At 45.6% G+C, this 13,556-nt stretch overlaps 1 protein-coding gene across 2 annotated transcripts in view; it reads left to right on the plus strand.

Annotated features, from left to right (window-relative positions):
- Positions 1-254: 254 nt before the first annotated feature.
- Positions 255-13,556, plus strand: part of Susd4 (sushi domain containing 4) — a 136,644-nt gene continuing 123,342 nt past the window's right edge. For both annotated transcript variants that reach the window (XM_008823745.2, XM_008823747.2), the window contains exons 1-2: positions 255-271; positions 866-1,048. In XM_008823745.2, the coding sequence (XP_008821967.1) occupies positions 901-1,048 (148 nt within the window). In that variant the 5' untranslated portion in view covers positions 255-271; positions 866-900. The remainder of the gene's footprint in view (positions 272-865; positions 1,049-13,556) is intronic.

Genomic DNA, 13,556 nt, shown 5'->3' on the forward strand with positions numbered 1-13,556 from the left:
CGGTCGGGCGGGCGGGGGCGGCTGCAGTCGGGAGCTGCCGCGGCCGCCCAGGCTTCCGTCTCGCTCTCCTGCTCGCTCGCGCAGCGGCGGCAGCAGAGGTCGCGCACAGATGCGGGTTAGACTGGCGGGGGGGGGGGGGGGGGGGGGGGAGGGAGATGCAAGCATGAGACCCCCACGGAAGAGCCTGAAGGCCAAAAGGGGGGAGCCCGCCCCGCGGGGGGGCGCGCGGGGCCCGCGGGGGGAGGGGGGGCCTGATGCATGAGACCCACAGGTAAGAGCCTGAAGCCCAGAAGGGGTCAGCCTGCCCCGGGGAGGCGCGCGCAGGCCTGGCAGGGCGAGTTGGCTCCTGGTTCTGCACCCCCAAGGGAGGAATTTTTATAAAAATCAGCTCAAAGAGATCTCATAGACGACCTGGGCAATAGGACCCTCCCGATCCCGGGAAAACCAGAGAAGTAGCAGAGGGCAGCCGGTGGCACAATGTGAGATTCCTAAGAGTGAAACGTACAGGCCCGGGGAAAAGTGTTTCCTTAGCCCCTGGACGCTGGAAGGCTTTAGACTTTCCTCTCTTGGTCACCACTGCTGAATCCCGGGGAGCAGCGCAGAGCCAGTGTGCGCTAACCCCTGCCCTCCCTCCCCTCCTCCATCCCTCCCGCACGCGCAGCATCCCACGGCTGCTACTCCGAGGACTCCGCGAGGGGGTGACTGGGAGGATCTCGCGGTGGGAAAGGGGGCGGGGGCCGCTCTGGGGAGAACCGGGATGGAGCTTGCGAAGCCAAGGCACCGGGTCCCCAGGGCGGAGGAGGGAGAGCGTGGTCCCAGAGCCCAGGCAACCGCGGGTATTGTCATGTTCCGCTCCTGGTTGCAGACTCTTGCAAGCTGGATGCCCTCTGTGGATGAAAGATGTATCATGGAATGAACCCGAGCAATGGAGATGGATTTCTAGAACAGCAGCAGCAGCAACAGCAGCCTCAGTCCCCCCAGAGACTCTTAGCGGTGATCCTGTGGTTTCAGCTGGCGCTGTGCTTTGGCCCTGCACAGCTCACCGGTGGTGAGTGACCCCTCTGTGATGGGAGGGCTTTGAATTGACCCGGCAGGGAGGGGTAGCCTAGCTGGCAGGACAGCTCTGCACCTCCTGCCTGCATCCAGACTTCAGGGATGCCTAAGAAGCAGGATCCCAGTGTCCCAGCCTTCCGCAAAACCCCTGGAGCTCACAGAAAATTCTCTAGAACCCGTGCAGGTTCACATACCCACCGTCGGCCCAGCGTGGCTTTTCTAAAGGAAGAACAGACAAAAAGCCTGGTCCATTATTTGCATTTTGGTCTAAGAGAAAAAGGAAGAGAGAAAGAAAACGTGGTGTATTTGTGGACCTTTGACCCTTGTTCTTTGCCCTCTGCAGACCGGTCAGGTTTTAGCTTCTGGATTTGGGCAGTATTAGAACAATTGCCTCTAGGAATGTAAAGGCTCTGCAAACATGGCCAGACTGGTTGAAGGACAGGTTTATTTGAAAGTTAACTTTCTCTTTCCTGGAGGTGGTGTGTTCAGGCTTGCCGGTGGTGGCTGTTGGGGGTGGGGAAAGGTTGCAGTTTTCTTCAGGTATGTTTCTGGAAGATTGCTTAGCTAGGTCTGATTTACAGGGGGGATCAAGTCAAGTGCTCTTCTATGAAGTGGAAGTTCGCTGAAATAAAATTGATTGGCCCAGTCTCTGTAGGCGGCTAATCTATAACAGACTTGATTCCAAGGGAGAGGGCTATCTTTTGGTTGTGGTAGAGGAAGACAGATGGAGTTCCTGTCTGAATCTCCCAGCTTAAGTATCTCCCTGCCTCCCTTGCTCACCACTGTCCATCATTCTGTCTGTTCCAAATTTTCCTTGAGTGCTTGCTGATGTGCACATGTGAAGGACAGAATTATCTTCTCATAGCTCAAATACTGGTGATATGTAAGTAAATTGTCATTAGATGAAAAACGAGCATCGCTTGGCACAAATGAGCTGTTTCCACATTGAAGATGGGGGTGGGGGTGTGCGAGTAGAAAATTAGCCAAACTGGGGGAGGAAAATGGCACATAGGCCTTAGCGCAGAACAGTCAGTAAATCAGGCATTCCATGTAGACATCTGAATGATGCCCAGGGTAGAAAAGTGTTTATTGTGCTGTGCAAGTCTGTCAGAATTAGGAAAAAAAAAAAAAAAAAAAAAACCAAAAAACAACAAACTTGCTTTTGCTTTGGGTGGAAAGGGTAAGTGGTGGTTTTGTTTTAAGGGATAACTTTTTGGTGCTGTTATTTTATTTATTTTTTAATAGAGATGTCTCAGAGGCAGGCACCCTCTTGATAGCAGACAAGGTCAAATGTGAGGCCAGACCATGTCTTTGTGGCCGGCCAGGGCTCTTGCCTCTCTGGGCACTAGCTCCACCTCATAAGCAGGTAAGACTCACCAGGCCTGGGTCTTTTCCTGTTCTCTGATCTTGCCTTTCAGTTCTAGCTCCCGTTCCCTCCAACCAGGTCCTTGAGGAGACTTTCTGTCTTCCTGGTCCATGTCCCTCTCAGTAGATGACAGATAAGCTAATCAGAGTCTGTCTACATACATCTCAACTGTCGTTTTTGGATGTCTGAGGTCTGATCACAGTCTGAATTTAAAGGCTATGCCCCTGGTTCTTCCCGTTTGTGTTTTCAGAGCTTTCTGCAGAGCTCTGTGTTCAGCAAACCCTTTTGGACCCATCAGTCACCTGTGAAGCCTGTACAGTGGTATCTTTTTCCATCCCTTCCCAGAGGGGAGCATGGCAAGCAAGAGGGTCCAGAGCCCGGGAAACAGAGTGGGAGTGAGAGTTGCCTGTCACCCTTCAGTTTCACAGCTTTCCCATGAGCTCTCATAATGCTGCAGAAAGGCTAGCCACCAGCCTTATTTCACCTGGAACTCTTTTAGATGGACACTGGTTTCTAAAGGACTACTTACCATTCCAATGTGAGCTGGCAGTCTGGACAGGGAAAGGCAGTGAGGGATATCCTAAGGAGTTCACTAGACAGGGGTACTTTCCTAGAAAAGAAATTCAGGTAATGTCCAGGATGACAATAAAGACAAATTCACCCTTACTCTAGACCTGTGCTCTTTGAACTTTGATGGACATGCAAATCACCTGGGATCTTGTTATAAAGCAGATCCTAATTCTATTGGTAGGGTCCGAGAGTCTGCATTTCTTTTCTATTTTAAAAATATTTATTATTTTTATTTGTGTGTGTGTGTGTGTGTGTGTGTGTATGTGTGTGTGTGAGTGTGTCTGCCACATTTGTGTTGGTGCCTGAGGAGGCCAGAAGAGGGTGTTGGATCCCCTGGAGCTGGAGTTATAGGTGATTGTGAGCCACCCAACATGGATGCTGGGATCCACACTCAGGTCCCCTGGAAAAGCAGCCAATTCTCTTAACCACCACTGAGCCATCTCTCCAACCCTTGCATTGCTAATAGGCTCCCATGTGAAGCCTTTGTTACTGGTCCAAAGACCCATAGCCTGATTAGCAATATTTTAGACTAAGGTGTTCCTTAAAGTAAGTTGCTTCTGACTGCAGACTTCTGGCCTCCTTCTCAATTACCAAATGCAAATGGCCTGCTAAGGAGCAGAAGTCTCACCCAGTATCTAATCTGTAGGTGAAACACAGCTGAACATCAGCCCTCAGAGAGTGCTTTCTTTTTTTATCCACAAAAGGTGCATATTTAATAGACACTTCTGAAATGTGGATTTTCATTTTTGATTGCTTTCAGTGGAAAAGGAACACCACAATAGCAAGATATAATAGTCTCAGCTAGGAGGGGAAAAAGCATGTGCCCAATACAAGAATTATAGAAAAAGCTTCAACTAGAAAGGGAAAAATTGAGAAAATGATCAGACAAAGGAGAAGAGGGGAAGGGACTCCATCAAAACCAAAATGCTTTGTCCTGGAAAGCCAGAGATCCAATTCAATTCTTTGAGCCCTAGGAGAGCTTTCATGAGCCTGACTTAGCTTGAAGTGACTTGGGTAGCTCTCTCTGAGCTGTCTTTTGTCAGTTAGGAAGAAGGGCCTTCATTTGGAGCCACAGAAACAGAATATCCTGAGCGAATTCCTACCAGGCTTATAGGGGCTTACCACCGTGCCCAGAATCTGTGCAGACCATGACTTTAGCTGCTTTTTTCGCTTGCTTCAATTTGCTTTCCCAGAAGCCTCCTGGGTTTTGAGGGATGTCCAGATTGGTCCATCTAGACTTACAGGGAGAGAACTAAGAGTTTGCTGTACAAGTTACTCCTTGAAGATGAATTTCTTCTATTATTGGGAACTCAGGGTGGGGTCTCACACTGCAAAGCTTTGAGATTTGAGGTGCTGGGGGCCTCAGTTTCTTCATCTATAAAATGAGGAGGAGGATGCTTAACTTAAGAGGTTGGTGTCAGGGATAGAAGTCATGTAGGCACTCAATAAGTACAGGAGGTCATGGAGAAGCAGCTAAGATAATGCCTTAATTTGGGGGGGTTGCTTTATTCAGTAAACATTGAGCACCTGTCCCTATTGTGTACAATATTCTTTTTAACTAGTAGAAACTTCCCTTACTCTCCTAATAAATAAATTGAAGGTCTAACCCAAGTGCCCAAATCTCCTTCATGTTTCTCTGATCATTAAATTCCTCTCTTACCCAGCCCTGCTTTGCTCCAGGGTGTAGCCCTTGACCATAGTATTTTAAGCCCTCAGAGGGTAAAGGGTCTCGATTTGATTCATTTTTATGTTGTAGGCACCCAGCAACAGTTGTAAGTTGAGGCCACATCCAGTTGGAGGTCATCTAGGAGGTTGGGAGAGAAATCAGGAAAGTCACTTAGGATGGGGTGGGGATGGGTGGAGCATGTCAGGGCCAGAGGTACCTTCTGCAAAAAGGTGGAGGTAGCTACATGATTGGACTCACCAGGGAGCAGAGAACTCCGATTGATGTAGGATATGACATGACTACAGGGAACCAGTATATAGAAGGACAGATCTTTTGGAGTCTTTTCATAAGGGTCTTGAAAGCCCCAGAGAGCGTCCTGATGTCTCAAAGCAGACAGGGGGACCCACAGAAGAGTTTGGAGCAGGAGTGCACTGGATGTCAAGGGAGCTATGTAACTTCTCTGCTTCCAGGTCGGAGTTATGATTCTGGCTGAATTTAACCCCTTTGGTCTCATTTGGGTCATGGGCTCTGTGGCAGCAGGTAGGAGCAGATACTTTCTGAGAGCTCATCTGGCTTGTAGTTGTCAGTGTCTTAATGTTTTATTGAGAAAAAAAATCCTTCCATGGTAGCATACAAGCCTTTCATGCAATGCTACACCTAATGTCCATGATTTCAAGCTGCACTTAGTCTGTAAGCAAAGTCCCAGTTCCTGAAACTCTAGCACATAGTTCTTTAACAAAGCCTGCTTTAGTATAAGCAGCCTGGAAACTCTTTCAATTTATTGACAGAGTCTACTCCAAAAGCTTTTGGGGACAGAAAAAGGATTTCATGTAACAACTAGCAAATCTCACATCTCAGGGGCCTGAAGAGGAAATGCAAGTCAGAGAGAGTCAGTGTTGCTCTAATTCCTGAGAATAATGTTGAGTGTGGGTGAAGGATCCTGCCCCAGTAGGTACTCAGAAACATGAAGAAAAGTGTCTATGTTATTCTGTTCTTGATGTTGGAGACGTATCTCCAGTGCTTCCAGAGGCCTCCAAATGGAAAGCTCTGGTCTAGAACACGGACTCTGCATTCTGTATAGGATGGGTAGAGTTCGAGGTCAGTGTCTGTCCTTAAATGTCTTCATGGTTCTGGGCAGGTTGTGTAACTTCTGCTTGACTCAGTTTCTTCCATACTACCAATACTCTTTGGTTCCCTCGTTATAGTAGCCACCCTTAACTGCAGTTTTGTTGCCATGATTCCAGTTACTAGTCATCGCTGTGGCTTAAAATATTAAGAAGAAAATTCTACAATAAGCAGTCAAATGCTGTTTTGAGTAACATGAGGAAATCTTTTGCCATCCTGCCCACTGCCTCCTGCTTGGGAGGCGAATTATCCCTTTGACCAGCATACGATGCAACACAGTATTTTGAGGTGATAGTCCAATAACTTGTGTTTTTTTTAAAGTATTTTATTATTTTTATGTGTATGAGTGTATTGCCTGCGTGTAGGTAGGTGAACCCATGCCATGCAATGCCCTCAGAGGTCAGAAGAGGGCGTCAAATCTCCTGGAACTGGAGTTACGGACAGTTGTTAGCTGTCATGTGGGTCCTAGGAATCAAACCCAGGTCTTCTGCAAGAGCAGCCAGGGCTCTTAACCACTGAGCCAGCTCTCTAGCTCCCTGTAGTCAGATAACTTATATTGTGACATGTTATTATAATTGTTGTTTCATTATTTGGTATTGCTGTTAATCCTTACTGTGCTTGATATATAAATTAAACTTTGTCATAGGTATGTATAAGAAAAAATATAGTTTGCTATGTGGAGTTTGGTAGTATTCATGCTTTAGGCATTCAGTGGGAATCTTGGAACAAATACTCACAAATAAGGGGGATTGTTAGGAATTGGTGGGTTCCAAATTCTGAGATGGTCTTTTCCCTATCTATTCTTCCATCCAAAAGGTCTATTGCAGGCCCTAGAGATGTACATACAATGAGATTCAGTTCTTGCTCCTGGGGAAACTAAATTTAAGACTCAAAAACTCAAATGACTTTCAGGACAATTTCTTTCTTTTTTTTTCTTTTTTTCTTTTTGTCTTTTTGAAATAGGGTCTCTCTGTAGCTGACCTGAACTCACTATGTAGACCAGGCTGGCCTTGAACTCACAGAGATCCACCTGCCTCTGCCTCCTGAGTGCTGGGATTAAAGGCATGCCTTACCATGCCCGGCTTCAGGATAATTTTTACAAACAGGATTTTTAATTCAGTTAAAGATATAGTGTTTTGATACTGTGAAAAGGGTGATTTTCTGGTAGTTTCTCCTTATTCTTGCCTTATTTTGGAAACTCATTTGGTGTTTGTTAATTGAAATAACCACACAGGGTAACAGTATGCCTAAGTAGGACACTAGGATCATTGCCTCTGAATTGAAGGAAAGAAAGGTCCAAACAAATGGACTTTTAAAATTATTTACAAACATACATCACACCAAGACCCATGATATCTATGGTAGACACATAAGATCTATCATTTCATGCAGTGGATATAATTCATTTATTGTTCCATTCTCATAGGAACAAGCTCTTTCAAATATTGCTAACTACAGAAGATTGAGAAAAGATGGGAGGAAATGTTAAACTGGTCAATATATGAGTGATTGGTAAAAGTTTCCAAATCACTAACAATATTAATTGCATGCGTAGTTTGTGCCTATGCTGTTCGCCACACTTCAAACATGTTAGTTCATTTAATTATGAACAGTGACTTGCAGGTGATACTGTTGTTAAGAACCTGAGGGACGCCGAGATCAGGCCACTGCCCAGGGCCACCTGGCTCAGACCATCCTTTTCATTATAGACTTTCTTTTAGCTTGCCAGGGCAGAAAAATTCTAATCCCCAAGTACATTTTTTTCCTCCTTTTTATGGTATTTGACCCAAACATGTCTCTTTGAGCTGAGATTATCAAATATTTTGAAAATTGGCTTCCCTGCAGTGACATAAGAGAACTCTGGTATTGTGTCCAAAAACAGTAGAAAGTGTACCAGTGAATCCGCAACGAAACCCCATAACCCAGGACAAAGAGAAGCCAGAGTGCCTGAAGCCTGGGCTCTGGGTGGATAATGAGTGGTCAGAGATCAGAAACCCCAGAACCTGTCCCTCAGGCCAAATGGAGTGTTACTAATTCTTACCTGCTCTCAGCAAAGGGATGGCTGGTCCCTGGAGCCTACCCACGATTGGCTCACAGGGTCCTCATCCCCTTTTAATGATTCTTTGAGCTGTTTGTTGCCCCCTGCCCCAACATGAAAGCCTTCTTTAGTGGCTCTTTTCCATGTAACTTTGGACAAGCACTAACCATACCTCAGCTAATATATGTTAGTTTGCAAGAGGTTTCTATACATAATACCACCTTCATTTTCTGATGTACAAAGAGGAGATTTTTGACTACTTCCCTCCCTTTTTTTTCCATTGTAATTTGAGACAGCCTTAATGAGGTTGCTTTTCTGGATTCTTCAAATGATTAGGCAGAGCCAGATTAGGAAGCAAGAAATAGAGGAACACACCTGTAAATCCAGCACTCAGGAGGCAAGAAAAATATGACATGCAGGACTTGGAAGCCTAAGTGAAAATTTCGCCCGAAAGGTTAAATTTGAAGGAAGAATAGATGTGGTGGTCCAGGAGATCTGAGAGTTGTCTGCACTGCTGCCTAGGAAGGCATGTTAGATGAGGGGTGAGCTTGAGGCTGCATTTTAAGGACGAATTTGGCCCAATGCTAATGGAAAACATATCTAAGCTACTCTAAAAGAAGAAATATCCACTCAAGAAGAAAAACAAATAGAAATAATTAAGTGAGTTGCTCACAAACTAGAATTAAAAGTGCATTTTGAAATAGCTTCTTAATTGGGAGTATTGTAATTGCTTATTAATCTTAAGGTAAATTGGGAGCATCAGAGAAGTCAAACAAAAATAATCCTTGACATGATTTGGAAGTGACATTAAATTTGGGAGTGTGATTGTGATTACTCCACTGAGGAGACCCCAGAGGCATGTGTAGCCCCCACAAGCCAGGGCACCTGGGCAGACACCTGTGTGACCCTGTCTGTGTATATGAGTGGGTTTGCAGTCTCTAGGAATGGACTTTGGTGCTGAGAAGTGGGAAGAATTGCAGAGCCCAGTAACCTTGATCATCAGCCATTTCATCATTATCCCAATAATTGAGCTTTTCAAGAGAGGATGATGAGTAAGGGTGAGGTTCTTTGGAAATGAAGGCTACACTTGGCTATCTTATGCTTCAGTTTGAAATTGGTTGACTTTTATTTCCTGGAATTACCAGTGTGGAAGAAGAGCTGGACAAGGAAGGTCACTCATGCACTATATTTCTTTTTTCTGACAGTAACAAAATACAAAACGACCTTATTTCTTGGGTCTGATTGCATTTATAAAAGATATATGTGGTTGAATTGGGTGAGCCAGTAAGAGGGAGGTTCTTTTTAGAAAGAAATAAAATACATTCTTAGAGTGGATTTAACAGTGGCATTCCCACAACATCGTTACTGATCTAGCTAGTTGTCAAATTCAAGTTTTCAGTGAAGTGTGTAGAAGAGTTTTCTGGGCTTTAAGCTCTTAAACTCAGAAGATTCTGGGGTTTCTTTTTTCCTTGGGACAGATAACAGGATCTACTGGTTTTATGGAAATTTGCTAGGCTTAATCTTGTGAAAGGTTCTCAGTTACCTTTTTGATGGCTGCTGTTAACTAACTCTGAATCTTAATGTCAGAATCTAACCAGAAGGGAAACAGTAGGGAGCTGGGGAGGTGGCTCTGTTGTTTAAATGCTTGGTGTGCAAGCACCAGTACCTGAGTTCAGATCCCCATCACTCACATAAAAACCCAGGTGTGACTGTGCACATGTATACTTCCAGTGCCATGGGGATGATGACAGGAGGATCCCTGGGGCTTGCTGGTCAGCCAGTGTAACCAGTCAGTGAGCTCTGGATTCAGTGAAAGAGCATGTCTCAAAAAATAAGATGGAAAGCCTTGGAGGAAGACAGCTGATTGACCTCTAGCCTCCTAAAGCATTTTATGTGCATGCGTATATACCCATACACCACACACACACACACACACACACACACACACACACACACACACACACACACACAAAGAGGTAACAGTTTTAGGGGATAAGAGACTTCTGCAAATTAAGGTTGTAGCATAGCTAATGGGGGCTTCCTCTATTTAAATTATACTTAAATAGAGAAACAATCTTTTAAAAACATAGTTTGTGTAGTTTAGAACAATATAGTTGTGAATTGCTATGTGGCCTATAGGAGGCTTGCTCCAGTTTCCCCACCCTGATTAGACATGGGGCCAGTTTTGGTCTGTCATCCTATTTATTCCTAAGGTGCCTTGTAGGTGGGAGGTGCTCAGTTACTTTTAATATTGACTTGGTGGATATGCTTGGTCTGGGACCAAGAGTTGGAGAGGAATAGGGTCTTGCAGAGAGTAACCAGTTTGCCTTGGGGCTGGGAGATGGTAATCTACTTGCCACCTCCATTGCATTATCTGTGAAAGGGAGGCAATACTTCCTGAGGTGTGTTAGAAATCAACAGGTCACTGGGGAAGTGTCATAATCCCCTGAGGTACCAGCGTCATTGAGGACAAACTGCCGGTGAACGCTTGCTGCATTCATTGTGCTTGAGTGAACCCTACTGAAAGCTTCCTTTGCCTGGGAGGGGTGAAGTGTCACAAAAGCATCATAATACCCGATGGCTCAGGCCAAGGTAGATGTGTGGTATAGGCTTTCTTGGATAGCCCCTGATCTTTGGTCCCAATAGTCCCATGGAACTAACTACCATGGTGTGGTACAGTAGGTTCTTAGTGGAAATTTATCTTGGAGACTCTGGGGAGGAAGATAAATATGGAAGGGTTAACAAACACAAAGACATTTGAGCCAAGTCTTGATCAATAAGATAATTTTCCAGTCAGAAATGGTGTTGGAAGGTGATATTTTCAGAAGAGAGACAGTGTGAACAGAGGCTCAATGAAAAAGAGTATGTCCCAAAGACAAGGAACAGCTCAGGAAAGCCTTGGTAAAAGACATACAGGAAGGGTAGGTTGGACCCACATTTCCAGCTAACTACAGTGCTTAGGAGCTTCAATGTTACATGATGGGCAACCACAAATCTACAAAAATATGTCTTCGGGGGCATGGCATGATCTGTTTGTTTTGTTGTTGTTTTAGAGAAGAATTTTTTAGCAGCGTGGAACATGGAAATGTACATAAACCTTTGCTCATTAAATATTTATCAGGCGTCTATCCGAGGCTAGGTGGCAGATTCAGGAGGAACAAAGCTCTCCCCGCTGAAGATTTATGTTCATTGGGGGGCAGTTAGGAAACAACTACATTGACCCAGGAGGGACAGGATGAGGGCTTTAACTAGAGGGGACTCGATGGAGGGGAAAAGACACAAAGAGGGAGAATTAACTGAGGCAGACAGCCTGTGGGATGTAAGGATGGAGGAAGAAGAGCCACTGGCAGTGCCCCTTTGGAGGAGCCTCTAATGAGGAGGAAACACTGGAAAAGGAGGCCACATTGCCTGCTGGATACCCATTTGGTCACCGTCTGTCCACCTAGCAGCTGAGAACTCAAGTTTGGTGCTCAGGAGAGAAGTAAGGGTCAGCGATGAAGATGTGTGTGTCATCTACATTGAGGGGGCTGTGGAAGGGGATGGGCTTTCCCATGAAGGGAATTAGGGATGAGCAAAGAGGAAAGGATGAGGAGGAGAAGCTAGGAATCAATCCACACCTAAGTGTTGGGAGGAGAAGCAGGTTGAAGCTGAGGATCTGTATTTCTCATCAGTATTAATGATAATACAATTTTTAAAACACAAACCATCCACACCTGATACTGGCTATTGAATACCTCCTCCTGTTTGAGGTCAGAAGGCTTACTTTTATGCTATTATTAGGATAATGTTTAAGTGATCCAAATTCTGGATGCCTGTACCAATTGGTTAGAAAGCTAACGGAGCCAGAAGGGAAAGGCTATGTTTGGGAGCCATTATGTTTTTGATGTAAAATGTCCCCTACAGGGTCATATGTTTGAACACTTGGCCCCCAGCACTTGGGGCACTGTTTTTGGAGGTTGTAGAATCTTAGCAGGTTTGGCCTAGCTGGAAGAAGTGTGTCTCTGGAGGACTTTCTAGGAACTATAACCTTGAGGGTTATAGCCCAGCCCTGCATCTCCTTTAATCTACGCTTCCTGTTTCCCAAAGATGTAAGGAAGAAACCCCAATAATGTACACCACCCCAACCCTGAAACCCCACCAAGGAGCTGCCTTCTACCATGCCTTCCCCATGTTGATGGACTGTATTCCCTCAAACCTTGGGTCAAATAAATCCTTCCCCCACTTAATGTTGCTTTCCTTCAGACATTTGGTTACTTTAATGTAATACAGTGCCTGGGGAATCTTCAGGGAGACATTTGAGCTCAATCACACAGGATGGTGGTGGGGCACTTCATCTTTACCACCCCTCCAGCAGTCCTCCAGGGATGCTGAGATTTTTCTGTACATTCAGCTCTAGATGGTGATCCTTCCTGCACATCTTGTCAGCCCTGTCCTTGAGTTCTTCAAAGATCTAGCCAAGTATCCACTAATCTTCAAAGGTGGGCTTGTCAGAGAATGAAGCCCTCTGCCACTTCCCCCCACCCCCATGACCATTCTACAACCTCTGAAGCATATCACCTAACCTTTTCATGTTCTGGCTTCTTCCCTGTAAATCAGGGGCAGCAGGCTTATTTCTGTGCACCTCACAGAGGTATAGGGGATGCACGTGTACCCGAGGTAGCATCAGGGTTTGATAAACGTGAGAGAGTGATTACTGCCTTGGATGTTTGGAAGGAGATATCTCTCTAACCACACAGAGGGCCATTTTTTCTTTTGCCTCCCTAAATAGGGAAGGCAGGTGGGGGATGCTCTGTGGGTGCAGCAGATAAACGCCTCCTGTATGCAGGTCTTGACCCTGTGGCAGCTTGTTTTGTGTGGGTATGATGTAGGGCAGCCGGAGAAGCTGTTTTGCTGCAAAATGGGATGTACTAGTTTGTGCTTGGTCCTCTGCTGGTACATTCGGTGAATAGTCACGTCTGGAGATGGAGAAAGCCCCGTGCTGTTAAGAGGAGCTTCTCAATAGCTGTTGGCCCAAGCCCAATCAGCTCTTTCCGTGTGCTCATAGAAGCCTCAGGAAAAGAAACTAAACATGTGAAGCCAGCAAGCAATTCATTACAGGTGCTGCAGAGGTTCACAAAGGAGGAGGTTGCTCCACATGTCCCTTGCACTGCTTCCCCGTTAGCTGGCATAATCTTTCTATTCCCAGAAGATGCGGGTGCAAGTGATTAACCCCGTAGGCTTAGCTAGGATGGTGGAATGAACTGGGAGTTTGCCTTTGTATCTAATGTAGGTGTGTCCAACCTTTTGACTTTTCAACACGATGTCATCTACAAAGTTAAGTCTCTGGACCATGCAATTGCATTACAAAGAAAAATTTCAGAAATATCTCATAATAAGAAGTTTATTTTGTATTGGGCTACATTCATGGCTTTCCTCAACCCATGGGGCACATGTTGGACATGCCTAGGTCCTTAAGTGCTTGTCTTTGTGGATCGCCTCTTCTTGCCTCCACATACTGTCATTAAGTCTTGGGAATCTTCTTTGCAGGTTGGCAAGTAGGACGCTACTGTTGGACATCTGTGGGCTGGTGCTGTGGAAGTCCTAGTCCTTCATGAATGACAGGAAATTCTGTGTTCAGGTCTCAGAGCCCTTCAGGAAAGCAGCTTGGTTAGAGGGTACCTTGCTGTGGCTTCTGTTCTGTCCCTCGGTCCTTGACCATGAGAGGTTCCCCTGGAATGTCCAGATCTGATTTGAGGAAG

The sequence above is a fragment of the Nannospalax galili genome, unplaced genomic scaffold (assembly GCF_000622305.1).
Source record: "Nannospalax galili isolate Female #2095 unplaced genomic scaffold, S.galili_v1.0 scaffold368, whole genome shotgun sequence".
In the NCBI taxonomy this organism is placed as follows: domain Eukaryota; kingdom Metazoa; phylum Chordata; class Mammalia; order Rodentia; family Spalacidae; genus Nannospalax; species Nannospalax galili.